This window comes from Trichoderma camerunense (genome assembly GCF_050948025.1).
Source record: "Trichoderma camerunense strain CBS 138272 chromosome Unknown V8C40scaffold_5, whole genome shotgun sequence".
NCBI lineage: Eukaryota > Fungi > Ascomycota > Sordariomycetes > Hypocreales > Hypocreaceae > Trichoderma > Trichoderma camerunense.
In genome coordinates this window covers 1,910,053-1,926,760 of record NW_028145365.1, presented here as the reverse complement: position 1 = coordinate 1,926,760, position 16,708 = coordinate 1,910,053, and the positions used below count along the sequence as shown (strand labels likewise).

Genomic DNA, 16,708 nt, shown 5'->3' with positions numbered 1-16,708 from the left:
GCAAAATGTAAAGGAAATTGATTGTATAAATCGACACGTTTGTGAGAAGTACAGAGGAAAAGCAGAAAAGAAAACCGACTAATGATTGAAAGGTGAGATAAGAGTAAGGGAAGAAAAGAATAACTAGGGAACGAAAGAATGGAAACGCCATGCAATAGAGATAAGATGGAGATAAAACAGAAATAGGAGACTAGATTTCTTTAGAAAGTGCATAGCAAGCTAAATTAATCCTCATCGAAAATCTGGTATGTGTTGACCAAAATGGTATCGATGACCTTGATCTGCCAGCCAGCATCTGTAATGGCGGTGCTTGGGTCAGTACCCATGAGGGTGGGGCCGAGGATAACGGCCAAGTTGTGAGAGTTCATGCGGTTGACGTGAGAATTGTCAATGACGCGGTGGAGATGGAGCATCAGGGCGCGCAGGGTAGCGTAGTTGGGGTCGGGCAGGCTGTTGATAATGGCGTGGAGCGAGTCTCGTCGAACAATCTCGTCTTCGTTTTCTGCAAGTACATGGTTAGTAAACAAGTCAAAACAGGCAAAAAGAGCCTTGGGTTTTGGGAGATGACACACTCGCCGCGTTGATAAAGCTGCTGTGGTGTTCTGTCGTGAACAAGGGGTCAGGTAGGTCACGGAAGAACTGCTTCAACAGGCCGGTAACGCTGTTGACATCGTGAAAGAAGTTCTCCGGATTTCTGAAATCAAGGGCCTGTGCCTGGGATTCTGCAAATGGGAGAATTAGTGAGTAGCCAAGTAGCCAAGGGGATGGAAGTGGGACATACCAGAATCGAACATTGTTTTTAGTCTGTTAATGTGATTCAACGACCCAGATTGACGGTAGATGCCCTCTACCCCGAGACCAAACAAGTCAACGGCCTGGATACACTGATACACAACCATAGGGACAGCAAGGCCGTCCCTCTCATAAAGGCGACCGAGATGAACACCAAACACTGGCTTGGAGGCTGGGGGGCCGTGGTTGGGGGCACTGTATGCCGGCGGAGCGCTTGGCCCAGGAGGCTGGTACGGAAGTCCCAACTGAGGAGGTGAAGCGCTCTTGGCTGATGGGCCTTCGTTATCTTGGAAGGGAAGCGCTCCGAGTTGAGGCGGGCCGGTGGCAGTGGGGCCGCCATTGGGGAATCGAGGAGCTCCTGGTGCTGGACCTGCGCCGTACTGCTGAGATGGAGGGCTGACAGGAGAGTTCAGCATGTTGCCCTGGCTGAAGGTTCGGCTGTGATTGGGCTGATGGAACGACTTCAGAGGCTCTGCACTGGTGGGAGTTGAAGCAGCCGCTGGCACAATGGTTCCTGGTCCTGGTGGTCCCTGGAGACCTGGACCGCCTGGTGGCGGACTGCCAAAGCTATTGGAAGGGCCTGTTCTTGAGTTGACAGAAAAGGACTGCGGGGATTGCTGGTATTGGCCTTGAGGAGCAGCCTGGCTGACGGAAGGCTTAGAAGTGTGGGAGACAGAGGGCAATGACGAGTGGCCCATGGTGCTGGGGGCTGGACCAAGGACCTAAAGGTAAAGGAAGAAAGCATGTTAGTATAGGAGTGGCTAGATATGAGAGTCAGATGGGACATTGAATACGCACCGGATTGCGTTCGTATTTGATCTCGCCGGGGTTTGGCTGAACCTTGGAGTGAAATCCTGCTACGAACTCATCTAGGTCCTTGTCGATGCTGATGGATGCAATGGCATATCTCATGCTTCGGGGCTGGTTGGGGCCGATGGAAGCTGTGTTCCTAAAGGGGCTGATGACAAGACCATTGCCTAGCAGCAAGTTCTCGTTGTTCAAAGCTACATAAGAGTTTACCAGTCAGCATCCAACTCGCAGTTCGTATTTTGCCGACCAATACTTACCGAATCTTTGCATTTGCATCCCAACGGCGGAATCTATCTCGCGGACAGCCTCTTGTAATGACTTGACGATCTCGGGACGAGTCGTGGTCTGAAGCTGGGCCTTTTCGGTCTGAAGACTGGTGACGGCGCTGTGGTATATCTGGTCTGCGGTCTGAACCTTCTTCAGGAGCTCCTCTTCCTGTTGGGCGGCTGACTTGTGCGCCTTGAATGCGCCCAAGACCTTGCCGCCGCCGGGCCTGCTCTCGCCCGTCCTGGCGCGATCATACTCTTCAGCTAGAGAATCGTATTTTGCTTTGCTCTTGCGCATGGCGGCTTCGAGGTCGACAACTTTCTGCTCAGCAGCCAGGCCGTTGGCCTTCCAAACCTTGCGGTTGCGCTCAGCGTTTCCGGCAGCCTCGAGGAGCTCTTCGTTCATCTGGAGAAGTGTGGCGGCAAACTGGATGCCATTATCAGCCATGCGCTCGTGAATATGGACCATTTCCTCGTAGACGTGAACGAATGTGCCTGCGCGGTGTTCGGGTCGTCGAATGTTATCCTGGGTGGCGCGCGCCAGCTTCTTGAGGGTCTGGGCACTGTCTTCTTCCAGGCCGGCTCGTTTTTTGAGAAAGGTACCGAATTCCTAATTAGACGTCAGTTTCGTCTTCGCTTCTCTTGTCTCAGCCCCATGGTGCTAGAGCTGCAGCTAGCACTGCATGTCCAGCCCGCCGCCCATGTACAAGGACCACGATCTAGACGCAAGATAAAGCAACTCACTTTTGCGGAAGCTATGCTCTGCTTCAAGCGCTGCAGCAGCGCGGGAATACCTTGCTGTTGAGGAGAGTTAGCATCGAGATGACGCGCGCGCATTTCACTCGCAAGATTCGTACCTCGGATGCCAGCACCTCGCCAACCAGCTTCAACACGGCTGGATCAGTCGGGGGCGGAGGGCTTGGCTGGTCCGCAGCAGTCCCCAGGTGAAGCGTCGTCATGCCCTCGCTGAGCTTTGGATCGGTTTCAGCGCCTTCTTGCACGGTAGCAGCATCGCCGGAAGCTGGTCGGCCCAGTGTATGGTCGTCTAGTGTAATGGACCCTGAATAGTCTCGCCTGTGCTGCTGCGTCGTCATCTGCGGCATCTGGAGCGACAGTGACGGCACAGAGGTGTCAATGGGGGAGCGAAAGTCGGACATTGTGCGCGCGGTTTCGCCTTCGAGGGGGCTCGACGCCTCGGATATGATTGGGAAGGGAGAGATTGGATAGTAGGCGATGACGAATCTCTGTGTTCGTATCGTCCGTTAATTCGCGAGGGAAAAAAAGAGCTGCGCCGCCACGATTGGAGTTCGTGCTAGGATGTGGATACGGGTGAGTGAGATGCAGGAACAGCATGGAATGGAACGAACTATATCGGACCAACGAAGTGGCGGGAGAGGGAGGCAGGGGTGAAAAACTCACTGCGAAATCGTGAAAAATGTCTTTGATCGTCCCGGCCCTTTTCGAAGACGAGGGCGATGCTTTGCGACGTGATGAGCTTCGCAAGCCTCGGTTTGGAGCTTGATATCTCTCCTTCTTCTTTTAGCTTGTTGTGTGTCTAGGATGTGCAGCAACGGAAGCGATGTCGATCAGTTCAGAGAGACCATTGATCGGTGCCGCTCTCTCCGATGTCGTCACCAGCAAGAAAAAGAATAAAAAATTGGAAGAGAGAAGACAAGAAAGGAAAAATAAGAGTAGGGTGAGGGGCCCAAGATTCGTCGAGCACAAGCCAATCGGCAAGCGATGCGGATTACAGAAGCCGGCTGGAGAAGAGATTTGGGGGCCGGGCTATTTTTTCGGACAGTTGCCAAGGACGGAATAGATATAGCACAGTACAATTCTTCCTGCAGGTCGAAGTGGGTGGCTGATGGAGGTATCAACTGGGGGACGAGCTATAAGATGCGGATAACGTCGATGTGGATGGAGATGGGGATAGAGGATGGGGATGAAGAATGGAGTGGATGGAGATGGGGGAAAACTTAGTATGGGGGTTTGGTGGCATGTTTTGGCTTTCAGTGGCTCTCTTTGGGAGGTTGGTGCTGCTGAGAGGCAATCAATGCTGTGGCCTTCCATGTTCAGTACATCCATTCTACTAGGCCAGGTACTTGCAGGGCGCTGGCGTGGCACAAGAGGCAAACGCGCTGGAAATGGCAGTACCGGCGCATAGTACTCAAATGGCTCCAGGTCGCTATGACCGGGGCGCCATACATCGCGTAGTGCATCCAGGTCAGTACCATTTCAAGTACCAACTCCGTCCTCGTGTGCAATTAGCATCAAGCCCATTTCAACCAGCTGCACCTCGCCAAAAGCAGTTGACCATTGAGTGAGTACTGGTTTCTCATGGATGAAACTCACGTCATTACGCATCGCCTTTTTCACGTCCAAAATCCACTTTCGACTTCTTTCTTTCAATTTCCGTCTTCTTCGATTGTTGCTCCTTGTTTCTGATGACATGCTGTGCAAAGCGAGACACGTTCGGTGAAGCTCTCCGGTGCATTGCTTGAAGCCTAGTGCCTCTCACATGTGCGTGGCTGCTGCGGGGAGCCCAGAAAGGCTGGAGACTGGGCAGGAGCTGTCCAAAGTTTCAGCGGCTCAACCTTAAAATAGGCGCGCTAGGGGACCTATCCCAGGTGGTTTAGCTCATATGTCCACGTACGCTGAACTGTAGAAACGGAGCACGAGGTTTCAACAGCGGAATGACCAGAATGAGACTATCCTGGCCACAAACAAACAAACGACAACTGTTGGAAAACGAACAAAAAACAAATAAAGAAGCTACCGTTTTCTTCCACAAGCTAACTACAGAGTATGAATCCAGGTCAAGATTTGCTGCTAGAGCTGTCATTATCGATCACCATCCCCCTCTCCGGATGCATCTGTGCCGATCTCTCAGCAGCGCCCAAGGAAGAAACGAAGGCGCCACCAAAGTCTCCCGTCTCCTTTTGCTTGCTCCGACAATGTTCTGAAACGTGCTCCTAATCTCTCACTGCGTCAACTGATGATAAACCATCCATAGACTTGATGCCCGATATACGAGCAGTGCGATGCAACGTGACAACTGCATGGCTGAGAGATTGCTGGCCGTTGTGCTCACCACTCCCCTTGTTTGAACGTCGCCCGCTATTACAGCAGCACTCGCGCTTGTGTCTCAGGCATTTGTTGAGTATTACATTCATGCTTACTCAACGAGAAAGATTATCGAGTGGCAAAGGCGGCATCCTACCGTGCGTATTGGCACGCTTAGGAGCGTATAACTCCTTTTATACATGTACCAGCATAAGTCATGGAGACACGTCAAGATACCGTAATGTAATATGACATCCAAAAGGAAATCCATACCAACTGTGTACTTATGCCATAATCTCTTAGGGGGAGGACTGTTGATTAATATAGTTTATTCAGTCAGTCGTTGGTAGAGCCAGCGAGATCTGCACTTGGAAACTGGAACAAGGGGCCATCCATGTCTGGACCAAAAAAGAAGCTTTGTATCTTTTTATGAGAATGAGCCTAGGTATTTCCGACTAGGTAGGATGAAGCCCTGCCGGTTGTCGCTACTTGACACCATCGTTTCATGCCGTCGTCACAAGAGGCCGTAATGTCCAGTTGGAACACACCCAAAAGAAAATGACCCGTACCCGTTCACGCCATTGAGAACCTCTACCATCTGCTTTCTTTTCCTCCACTCTAACCGTCGAAATTTATCGCAGACGTCTGGCCTCACGTTCGGACTCGAGCAGGCAAAGGATGTCGTCCTCACGGACTGCGAATACAAGTCAGCCAACAATGCCACCGGTTTAGCCATCGCATGATTTCAAACATACCGGGTCCCTTGACGTTTCGGATGATGGAACGGGTCTGGTCGTCCATGAACTCGACACGGACCTGGGTGACACCACCACGAGAGCCTGAGCGTTTCCGTTAGTCTTTTGTGATTCGATTCCATAGATGCCCTAACATGTCCCTCGGCCAATCTGCGTGCCAGCCTGCGATTTGTTGTATTGTCGACCATAAATTTCCCCTCTCATGTTGTTTCCCTTTCAAAACTTGAAATTGGAAAATTTTTCCTCCATCTTCCCATGAGAACAATCGGGCGACAATGGCGACAACAACTGCAACGGCGGCGACGGCAGGAGACTGGCGAGAGGGAATGCTAGGGCGACAGAGCGAGGTCTCTTCATACCGGTACGGCCGAGAACTCGGGTCACCTTGACGAGCTTGACGGGGGCCTTGCTGGAGGATTCCATTGTGATTGATGTGTGTCCTTGATGGTGAAGGTGTGCAAGAGAGAGTCGAGAGGTTGCGAATCGCGGTAGTCCGTGTGGGTAGCAAAAGGGCGTATTTTTTTCCTTCGGCTGTAATTTTGTGCTATTCGGCAGGGTTTTTTTCCTCTTGCACGACCCAGTTCCGTGCGCCAAGCGCGTGGGGCTCTCGTCCGATAAGATCACGTGCGATAACTGAAGCCCCAAGGCCCTGAGTGAAGCCATTTTGCTAGAGTGATGTCGGACTATTAGATCTACCGCTTTCCGGATCTACGAGCCGCATCGCCCTAGCGGCTGCTCCAACATTTCATCGGTGTGCCAGACCTTGCCAATTCGCGACCAGGGGTCACCAACATGGGCTATTCCGTCTTCTCCACTCTGTGTCAAGTACATGCATGCTTGCTCGTCTTCGGTCAAAGATACAAAGATACGGAGAGCTTCTCAAGTGAGACTGGGACTGAGACAGCAAATACTAACTCGTACGATTGAAATATCAAATTCGTTGATGCCTGGAGGAGGCCATGTCCAGTCGGCCGCTCCTCCGCAAAGACGGCAAATCGCCGATGATGGAGATGGGTGTTTCTTGTCCGATGGAAGAGCTCATCCAACTTGGCAAGTCGCCGGCTACACAAGCTGGAGTTTAAGACAAATCTCCTTTCAAGAGGTCATGTTGCTGGACGCATGACTCCAACACAGGATGATTCCAACACAAGCTGTGTCATGTCGTACAGCTACGAGAAGACCAGATCTACAACGCATGGGGAGATTGCTCTGCTGCAAGTGAGAGCTGAAGCAAAAGGCCGCACAGATGGGCATCTATGCTGCCGTCGGAATTGATGTACTTTGGTGAAAGCTGAATTGTGGCAGAATCATTGCTTCAGCTGACAGGGTTGTTAGCGATGACCGCGTTCTTTTCTTTTCTTTTTCTCCCCTCCCTTTGCGGTGCTTCACCCACCCACCATCACCTAGAAAACCGGGAAACATGCTCCGGACAACTGGAAACAAGGCACAGAATCGATGCAAGTATCGGTACTTGAGGCCTCACGGCTCGCCTATGAGTTTGGTATAATTACTTTGAGACAAGAAATGCGCCACTTGGACCAAGAGGAAGAGGGTCTTGTCTTTGAGTCCATCGACGTCTTTGCGTCCACGTGTGTGAATAGGCCTACACCCGTCTACTATTACAGTTTGGCCTTCGCCTTTATCTTCGACAGTCAAGAGAAGAAGGCGAGGAAAATAGTCGATCCTCGGGATTGCCCTCTTCCGAGACTTTATTTTCGTGGGGGCTGCTACGGGCGAGACGGAACAGAAAGCACATGGCTGTGCACAATCATGGCCACTCCTCTCTCTTCTTACCATTACAATAATGCTGGATCCTTGTCTATCACAAGTCACTGGTGTCTCTAGCCCCTGTTATACTCGTACGATGACGAATCGATCACTTTTTTGTGTCTCGGCCGATACGTCTAAGCGCCATCAGGCGTAAATGAGGGACACACCACTTCTGCGTGTTTGAAACATATCACAGCCGTACCAGGTTTTCTATCCTTTGCCTAAAAGTGGCTTAAAAAAAAGGAAAAGATGAGATGGCTAAAAACAAAGGAAAGGAAGAGAGAGAGAGAGAGAGAGAGATAAGGTTGTCTCAAAATTCGGTCAAATACAGATGACGTCTGTTCAAGAGCAAAGGTGACATCTAATGACAGCAGAATTCATCCTAGCAAGGCAGGCAAGGCTCTTAAAACTCTCCGAGCCGGCAGCTAGGGAAGCTCCCGGGATCCCAGTATCGCTCCTTTCGAGTGCCACCATGGTAGCTTATACTGGACACGAAGTACTACCTACCTCGAATCGGCATACGGAGTGTGTTACGGCCTTCCTGGGGGTTAGAGCGAGAACCACATCGGAACAGAGCACACGGTACTTAATAAATGGGCTTGCTCTCAGCCATGGGACGGCTCATGGGAAAGATTAAGGTGGTGTGGATAGCCAGCTGATCATCCCAGATCCATGGCTGGACGCATGTCTCGCCCGCTGAATTAGCTGCACCCGGGGTTGTCCGAAATCTGGAACAGGAATCCAAGAACCCGGAATAAGTTGCACGAAGCCCGTCCTCCGGCTATACTGCAATCGGAATTAGAATGCTACCCCAGCGGCCGAGTCCTTTTCACCGCAAGAAAAAGCAATGACATGATTCACATCAACACTCGGACGGTGATAGCACTACTAGGGCCGAAAGTGAGACTGTCATATGTGATACTCGTTCTGATCAGATTTGTACATCGGTTAGACTCTTGTCAATACGCCTGACCGCCGTGTTTTGTTCACCGCGACATCGGCCACATTCACTTCATTATACTGAGATTTCGATGCTTCAAATTGGACCAGGTTTAGGTAAACAGTGTTCACATTCCTCTAAGCGAGCAAATAACTACCAGAGTAATAGCTATAGTGCGTGTGACACACCCTCCAGACCCCATGCCGGAGTCGATTCAGCTCTGTCCTCATCCATTAAAGATTGACTTAATGCAAACTCGCCAAACAAAATCCCTATTTTGTACACACGCCCTTTTTGGTGGTATCATAACAATCATCCATTGAAAGTAAAAAGCTCTTACAAGGAGCTTGGCGTCAAACCCACGCCATTGAAGAAGAAGTAGAGTCCAAGAGGCAGCAGCGAGTGGATACAGAGGCAACAGTTACCCTGGTTGCTTGTTTCCTTTTCTTCGCGCCTCAATCTTGCGCCATGCCTAAAGCGCTAAACCATGCTGCTGACAAAAAAAAAAGGAAAAGAAGATTATCAACATTATAAGAGAGAGTATGGGGGAAACAGCAAATGCTTGAAGGGAGTGTGGTATGATGTGTCTAAAACAATATTAGAATTAAGCAGTTGATCTTGCGATGTGCGTGTTCGTGTAAAAGTGTTGGAATAACAGGGGCGATTAAAACGAACAAAGGAAAAAGGCCTTTGTCCATGTCTCAGCTGCCAACGGAGACAAATACAGCAATGGAAACGAACAAAGGAAATAAGGGCTGGTGGCGGCCGTGATTGTGTGTACAGACGTAAAGGCTGTGCGGATGTTAAGGCTGTCATCATGTTGCAAAGCCCTGGCAAGGCTGTGACAAGTCTGCTTGCAAAATCAACATTGAAAATAGGGGCATAGCCCCCGCCGGATTTATTTGTGGACTTGAACGGTCCTATCATCGGGCCATCGTGGCGTGGCAATGCGATGGTAGATCTGACCAGGGTTCTGCTCCTCGAGCTCTTTGCACAAGACTTCAATGGCGAGCACCCATCGAGACTGCAGGCGTGACTGTCGGCATTCAAAAACTTCATTGAACTGTGACTCCTCCTGAACGCACTGGGCCTCCAGCCTGTCCAACGCCTCCTGTCTCTTATCGAGGAAAAGCGAAAACTCCTCTGTCTGTTTTGCCCGAAGCTCCTCCATCTTGACAGACTGTCGTTCCCTCATGAGATTGATTTTAGACTCGCGCATGCGGCCCATGCCATCTCGCAAGTAATACTGTTGGCCCAACTCTCTCAGGTCTCGCTCAGTGACGACTCTGACTGGCGCAGACGAGTTTGGGTTCCGGCCGAGTCCGTTGCAATAAGCCTCCATGTGCTTGAGTCGAAGATGAATGTTCAGCTCATCTTGCTGTAGCGATTCGAGCAGCCCCATCTCGGCGACAACATGGCGATCTTCTTGCGCAGTCCAAGCTCTCTCATGTCTCTCGTGGAGCTTCTCCTCTTGACATTCGTACTTTTCTTCAATTGCAGCCTCTTGTAACAGGTGACGTGTCTGCAAGGCGTCTTTGCCCTGGGACTTGTAATCCAAGAACCGACGCAGCTCCTCTTGTTGCTCTTGCCCAAGTTGCTGAATTGACGAGTTGGCCCGCAATCGTTGCTCATTAACGCAGGACATGGCCTCTTTGCTCTGTCGACGTCGCTGCAATTCCTCTTCAAAGCTGCAAAGATTAGGGCATCCGGTCGTAGGATCCCAGATACCTACGCACACGGAGCAGAATCGAGCTTTGCATCGGCAGGTCATGTATGGAGATTCTTCAGTCGGCTCAACTAAGGATCTGCACTCGTAGCATCGCTTCCAGTTTCCTTTATCTTGCTGCTTCTTTTTCAATACGGCCAGTTCCCAATCTTGGGGGCAGTCTTCGCCAATGGGGTGAGCAGTTCCTTTGCAAATAGTGCACACGCGACCATTGCATTTGAAGCAGGTGAGATCGAATGGGTGCTTAGGATCATGACCGTCATGTGGTGGAATAAAGTGGCCGCAGGCTGGATCTGGGCAAAAGATTCGTTCCTCCACAGGCGTGCTGAGCTTAAGAACTGCCAGCAAAAAGGTCTCCTGGGCATCCTGGTTAAGGATCGTCCTGACAAGGGGGGCCGCGAGGGGCTGAGAGCAACAACGTGGTGGCATTTGGGATTCGTTTTGAACGGCTTGGTTTACCAAGTCTCTCACGCAGTCGACGCAGTGCATATGGCCACAGTGGAGCTTGTGCAACGCGCCTGACTCGGCTCCAAAAATCTTTCGACAGCTAATACATGGGCTATATCAAAGTATTGAAAACGGTGTGTCAGCTTATCGGTTCATCACGCATGAAAAGTAAGTAAGAATAGCCCTGTACAAGGCAAAGCTTGCAATAGATATAAGGGAGACCTACATTTTGTTTTCCACAGTTCCGATAGTCTTTCTTTTCCAGCGCAGGCGGTCCTTGAGGCTCGCACGATGACCTTTTTTGGACCCAACGCTGGTCAAGCTCTGGGCAGAACCATCATTGGCAAGAAGTGGAAGTCGAGGAGGTTGAATCTGAATGCTAATGGAGTCCAAAGAGGAAATATATCGTTCGTAATGGGAAAATGTAAGGCTGGTACTCGAGGTTCTCCTACCTCCAGACCCAGTATCGAATAAGGAACTCGGAGATCCAAAGTCGGAAGAATGCGGCGTCAACGCAGAGCTGGCCGACCCGTTGGAGGCATTGGAAAAGGTTCGATCTTGCTGATTCCCGAATGATGAGACCGAACAGCTGCTGGCGGGATGTCGTTTGCTAGCCACGGACGGCAGAGTGGCGGCAATGCCTGCAGCATTTGCTCTAGCGACCAGTTCTTGGTCTGCCTGAGCTTCAGTTTTGCCTACAGGCAACTGCAGCACCTCTGTGAAGTACTCCGAGTCGCTGAGCTCAGGGATGGTGAAAGATTCGGTCTCCGCCATGGCTGGAGGTTCGAGAGAGGGCGATATGGGGTCTGACAATGGGTCCATTGCCGTGCCCAGAGTGTCTGTCCAGCTGATGCAGGGAGGATGCTATGCTATGGGATGAAGAAGCGGAGAAATAGAGAAATCAAAAATTGGGCGGTGGCCTAGATGATCAGGGGAGAAGGGGGAGAAAAGCGTTGAAGAGGTGGAAGAAGAAAAGTGCCAGTGATATGAAGACGGTCAGCTGGGAGAGAGCAACAAAAGCAGGTGCCTCATACAAGCAGCTGCCAGGGTTTTCTTCAGGACACGGACAATGGGGTCATGCATATATAGTACATGTGCTTGGGGTATGCAAGGCGGTACCTCCCAGCTAACGCACAATGACATCGGCTGTACCTTGGACAGCTACAGCTTGTACGCAGTGGGCAGATTATGATCGTGAGAGGCTGTAGCAGACAGAGCATGTGCAGGTATTCGCTACGAGCACGTACTCGCTGGCCAACAAAGAGATGCATACGGGCGGTAGGCGCACCAGCAACACCAGGGAGGTACAGGTACTTTATCTGCTCGCACAGGCTGGGTGCCGACCGCCCACGGCCCAGCAATGGTAGTAGTACATACATGGCATGATCCCGACCCGCAAGAGATTTGATGGGTATGGGTGTGGGCACCAGAGCTGTCGAGAGACAAGCGATTTAGATCCGGTTGTGGTTCCCGATTGGGTAGTGGGGATTTGCATCTTGGAGGTCGGGAGTGAGATTGGAGAGCAGGGATTGAGCCCTGTGATGCAATTGCCAGCTGTCAGTGGGCACTCTTGTCTTGGAGCTCGGGCTCAAGCCTGGGGGAGTACGAGCAGAAACTCGGGATGTGTCTGTCCGGAGGCACAGAGGACAAGGGTTCTTCCAAGACAGGGTCTCGGAGAGACGACGATCCAGGCTCTTAAGAGGGTAGGGCATGAGAGGGGGAGGGATACACGAAATTTGGATTAGGAACAAGAGGGGAAAGAAAAATAAAGTAGAAAAAGTAAAATAAAAAAAAGAGAGGGCGGAAAAGGGGGGTGAGTTGAGGGCAAGGGCAAGGGTAGAGGATATCAAGATGATGCGACCAACACGACGCAAAAACAAGATCACTGCAGATTGATAGAGGAAGCGAGGCAACTATGTTGTGGCAAAACAAGAATGTTTTCAAACCTTTTTTTCCTTCTTCTGTAGTTTGTACAAGTAGGGAGGGGGAAAAAGAAAGAAAGGAAAAGCAAAGAGAGTTGAGAGCTTGCTAGAATTGGGATAGGACAGACTGTGAAGCACCGATCTCTCAGTCTGCCTATGCGACGGGACCCGAATCGATGCCGCTAGTGTATCTCGGTGAAAGTGATTGTTTGTGATATCTGAGAAAAAGGATGGTGTTGGGCGTGACTCGATCTATTCGGCCGTCTACGCGGAGGGGGGTGTAACACTGACAACATAATGGATCACACTAGTATAGACAGCGAGGGAGGGAGAAAACCTACCGGCACGATATAAAAAGCGAAAATAGACATAAAAATAAAAATACTACATCCGCGCAGCCCTCGGCGGCAGGCCGCACAAAAGTGCGGGCGAATGGCGGCTCATGGATGGTGGCCGACTTACTTGATTGAGACCGCGCGGTGCCACAGAGATGGGCTTTGAAAGTCTGGTGCAGCGTACCGCCCGATGACGAATGTATATGAGCTGTACTCCTAGTGTACTTGTTGGGTGCTCGTCAATCTAAGCGCATTCAAAATTGCTGTGCTTCATTTAGTAGTGTTATTGAAATTCTGCGTACAAACATCAGTTCAATGATCAATCATCGACAAACAACGGATTTCCGTTGATGGTTTAGAGGTGCGAGCAGTGGTACGAGCAGTGATACATCAACTGGATGTCGATATTAGCCCGGTTTGCCCTCTTGGCGGCGCACCTGCCCTGCTGCAGCCCCATTGTATCTGCTGATGGGCGCGACATTTGAGCTGGCCAGTACCTGTGCTGTATGTACCTTATGCTGTAGGTATACTCGTACGTGTACCTAACCTTACGCGCCTGCCGTGTCGGTGGTTAGGGCTCCCAAAGGCGAGCCTGGACAGCACCTGCCCTCGCTGAGAACTCCTGGGACGAAGGGAAGGGAGTTGCCCACACACGGCATTTGGATTTGACTTTGAATCTCTGCATCTCCCTCTACGAAAAACACTCCTGCAAAACGAACATGCTGGGCATTTCAAATCCTTCTCCTATCATGCTATAACATTGTACGTTGCTGTACCCATGGCGGAGTGTTCTCTCCTTCTCGCAACAACCCGCATCGACAAGCCCAACAACCTTGGACAATAGATACGAGCACTCGGTGGTTCTCTCTCTCCCCTCCTCGCAACGACATCGGCTCTGCTGCAGCTTGACGGGGAATTTTCAGCCAGCCAGCCACCCTGGGCTTTTTCTTAGTCTCCTCTGGTCCCTCTCGGCTGCTCTGGGCCGCTCCGGCTGGCTGGATAAATGGGATGGATGGATGGATGCCTGGCTGCCTCTGCTCCCCATTCTTCAACTCACTGCCTGGGCTATCGTGCTACAAGCACAAAAGTGTGGATGACAGGTGCAGATTACATGATGAATGGCCAATATTCTCCCTGGAGTGACAAAGCATCAGTCTCGGTGGCTCCCTAGCCCAGACCGTGCCGGGGGATTATGCCGAGCCCCGGTCACCATTGGCGCTCTCTTTCCTTTTTCTATTCCTCTCGCTCTGGTTTGTGTACCTTGGGCCATGTAAGAGGATTACTTCGTACTTCGTTTAGACACGCAATATGGAGCCAAAAGCTCGACTCGGTCGGCCAGGTTGCACAGGACTAAGACACACATTTGCGAGCTGATCTCATCTCCAGCACCGCCAACACCACCATCAGTGCTTCCGAGCCCGCGCTTTAGCGTCCACTGGTGCTTGCCCACCAGATGGCCCATCACCAGAGTTCGCCGCTACCCTCCATCTTGGCCGAGAGGGATCGTCAAGCAGTCCGTATGCAAGTCAGGCCCTCTAATTGGTGTCCTCTCCTGCCCTGCATACCACTTGTCATATTTCCCATCCGCCTCACACACCAAAGGAGACCGGCTCTCTCTCCGTTGACTTACATCAAAAACCAAAGTGCGAGGACACGAGAATCCGGGGCACAGGAGCCACCTGGTGATTCAAGCTTTGCCTACCCATGACTGACGGTACTCTTCTGCTAGCATGACACGACGCAGCTTGTGATTTTGGGTCTCCGGATGCACAGCAGCCCAAATCCAAGAATAAGCACCCACCAATTGCCACTCTTTCAGTCTTGGGTACCATTATCAGAGCATAATGGCCGCCGCAGCCGCTGAAAGGGGAGGAGCTAGTAGGTCCAGGACCGCTGGCCCATCACGCGCACAGATTATGGTTACAGACCTCAAATCGTACATGACATGCCACTCACTGAGGCTGGCATTCGGAAAAATCAAGCACGGCAGGCATGACGACCCCCAGCTCCAATCATTAGTGAGATTTGCATTATGGAGCAGATGCCGACGCACATTCGAGGACGCACACTCCGGACTCTGTACACTCTCACCTTGCCAATATTATCGATATAGCTACAAGTACGGAGTACCAATGTCAACATTGCCACCGCCCAACCCATGCCGGTTGCTCCGTCTTCCGATTGAAAACCCAGTGCTACCCTCTCTATGCTCCGTATTACAGGGCATATGGAGTATATTCCCCATCATTCTCGTCGAGAGCCCAGACCCATCATCAATAGGTGTATGATCGGCGAAGCAGGGGGAGCGGGATAAGAAAAAAGAAAGTTTTTTAAGGGGAAAAAAATCAAACACTGCTGTACAAGCCTACACTCATATGTGGACTCCTCACACTTCCAATTGGATCATCCAACACTCCGGTTCGTGGGTGTGACACGGCAGCAAGGTGCCCGAGAGATGCAGCTCAAACTTCACTCCACCGCCACAATCGAAAAAGCAACAGCTCATCGTTACACCACAGACTAGTATTACGGGATCTAAATTACCATCCGCGCCAAATCCCCCCAAAGTACTATTACTTGTGCAGGCCAAGATCGTCCGGCAGTCCGTGATCATCGGCCGCTGCTGTGCACGTCCCCTACAGATGAGCGGACGGGTGAGGCCCCTCAGATCTGCCCTACGAAAATGATGCAGCCAACCAGCTGTGATGTGCAGTTTTCGTGTTGGCAACATCTACCAACGTAGTCCATATTGACCGCCAGAGACGATGCTTACAGTGGCTGCTCCTTGGTGGCCTGGTTCTAAGCCATCTCTCATCTGCCTTGGGAAGTTTGCTCGCTTGCCTGTCTTTCTTTAGCTTCGCCTACTTGGAGCCTGAGCTAATATTACTCGTAAGTCCTTGGCACATCTGGCCCTAGCAGCCCCGGCTTCGTCTAGCAGTGGCACCGGGAAACAAGGCGGTATACTCCGTAGCGAACTTGGCCTTTCCGACGCACTTGATCGACGGACCAGTGGGGCAGCCTGTCCAAACACCCTTGACAGAGGAATTATTGCAATGCTTGGCCTAGCTAGCTAAGAGAAAGCAGATGGCGGTAACACCACTGCTAATACAAGGTCAGCACCATGGAGAGAGAGACACACAGGTCCTTTTATTAGACCGATTAGACCGAACACCGGGAATCCCATCCGGTCTTACCTGGCTCTCATTACAAGCGCCGTCATCTGAGCGATAAGTCGTAAAAATGGAGCTGAATCTGAATCATACTGCAGTAAACACGGGCCAGAGAGGTCACAAGGACTTTGATATTTTGTCTCGATATTCGCGGCGCTCATGTATCAGATCTCCGAGGCCGCAAATCCACCTTGATGAATGCTACTTGTTCTACTCCGGGAATTTGGGATTACACTGACGCCTAACCGTGCATCTAAAGGTCATGTCTCAGCCGCAAAGAGAGGCAAGCAAGAACCGCATTGATATTTTTGAGCCGCTTGGCAGCAGCTTCTTGACAGCAAGTAACCACCTCTGAAGCAGACGCCTCATGTGTAGAGCGAAGTTGGTGCCTTAGCCGATGGCTTTGCCGATAAGGACAAGAGTCAAAAGCCACCGGGACAAGGCACTCCGATGTCATTTGAGATCAAGATTGCAGGTTAGAAGGCTTATGACGAGGCGTCCAAGGCGCCACCGTACCAAAAGCCTAGACCAGATCTTGCTCAAGCCGCCAGCAGCTACCCGGCAGCCTCAATCAATTTGTCGTCGGGAAGAGAAATCTGAGGCTTTCAACAACATGAGACTAAGAGAATCTCAAATCTACGTCAGAGGCCCGAATGCAACGATGGAAGTACAGTACGGACAACTTGTGTAATAGAATTGCTGGTAAAATATG

The 16,708-nt window shown here is 51.2% G+C and overlaps 4 protein-coding genes across 4 annotated transcripts; 1 reads left to right on the top strand and 3 right to left on the bottom strand.

The window, feature by feature from the left end:
* Window positions 1-224: 224 nt before the first annotated feature.
* On the bottom strand, window positions 225-2,827 carry V8C40DRAFT_273916 (uncharacterized protein; the record flags this gene model as incomplete). Its single annotated transcript, XM_083220549.1, has 7 exons — window positions 225-502; window positions 573-722; window positions 782-1,514; window positions 1,591-1,796; window positions 1,860-2,478; window positions 2,613-2,666; window positions 2,726-2,827. 7 exons carry the CDS (start codon window positions 2,825-2,827, stop codon window positions 225-227), a joined length of 2,142 nt encoding a protein of 713 aa, XP_083075852.1.
* A 1,813-nt stretch (window positions 2,828-4,640) lies between these two features.
* On the bottom strand, window positions 4,641-6,218 carry V8C40DRAFT_239988 (eS28 family ribosomal protein). Its single transcript, XM_083214713.1, has 5 exons — window positions 6,046-6,218; window positions 5,687-5,770; window positions 5,575-5,625; window positions 5,501-5,532; window positions 4,641-5,242 (listed from the first exon to the last, which is right to left on the bottom strand). The coding sequence occupies exons 1-5, from the start codon at window positions 6,107-6,109 to the stop codon at window positions 5,231-5,233; spliced, it is 243 nt and encodes an 80-aa protein (XP_083075851.1). The 5' UTR covers window positions 6,110-6,218; the 3' UTR covers window positions 4,641-5,230.
* Window positions 6,219-6,946: 728 nt separating this feature from the next.
* V8C40DRAFT_182439 (uncharacterized protein) lies at window positions 6,947-7,676 on the top strand. Its single transcript, XM_083211747.1, has 2 exons — window positions 6,947-6,962; window positions 7,022-7,676. The coding sequence occupies exon 2, from the start codon at window positions 7,142-7,144 to the stop codon at window positions 7,529-7,531; it is 390 nt and encodes a 129-aa protein (XP_083075850.1). The 5' UTR covers window positions 6,947-6,962; window positions 7,022-7,141; the 3' UTR covers window positions 7,532-7,676.
* Window positions 7,677-8,693: 1,017 nt separating this feature from the next.
* Window positions 8,694-11,596, bottom strand: V8C40DRAFT_182420 (uncharacterized protein). Its single transcript, XM_083211746.1, has 2 exons — window positions 10,796-11,596; window positions 8,694-10,681 (listed from the first exon to the last, which is right to left on the bottom strand). The coding sequence occupies exons 1-2, from the start codon at window positions 11,389-11,391 to the stop codon at window positions 9,295-9,297; spliced, it is 1,983 nt and encodes a 660-aa protein (XP_083075849.1). The 5' UTR covers window positions 11,392-11,596; the 3' UTR covers window positions 8,694-9,294.
* Between the last annotated feature and the right edge of the window lie 5,112 nt (window positions 11,597-16,708).

Coding starts and splice junctions, on each gene's coding strand:
- V8C40DRAFT_182420 (XM_083211746.1), bottom strand. CDS start 11,391: ATGGACCCATTGTCAGACCCCATATCGCCCTCTCTCGAACCTCCAGCC. Junction 10,682..10,795: donor GGAACTGTGGAAAACAAAAT/GTAGGTCTCCCT, acceptor ACTTTGATATAG/CCCATGTATTAGCTGTCGAA.
- V8C40DRAFT_182439 (XM_083211747.1), top strand. CDS start 7,142: ATGCAAGTATCGGTACTTGAGGCCTCACGGCTCGCCTATGAGTTTGGT.
- V8C40DRAFT_239988 (XM_083214713.1), bottom strand. CDS start 6,109: ATGGAATCCTCCAGCAAGGCCCCCGTCAAGCTCGTCAAGGTGACCCGA. Junction 5,771..6,045: donor CCGAGTTCTCGGCCGTACCG/GTATGAAGAGAC, acceptor GGAAACGCTCAG/GCTCTCGTGGTGGTGTCACC. Junction 5,626..5,686: donor CCGAAACGTCAAGGGACCCG/GTATGTTTGAAA, acceptor TTGTATTCGCAG/TCCGTGAGGACGACATCCTT.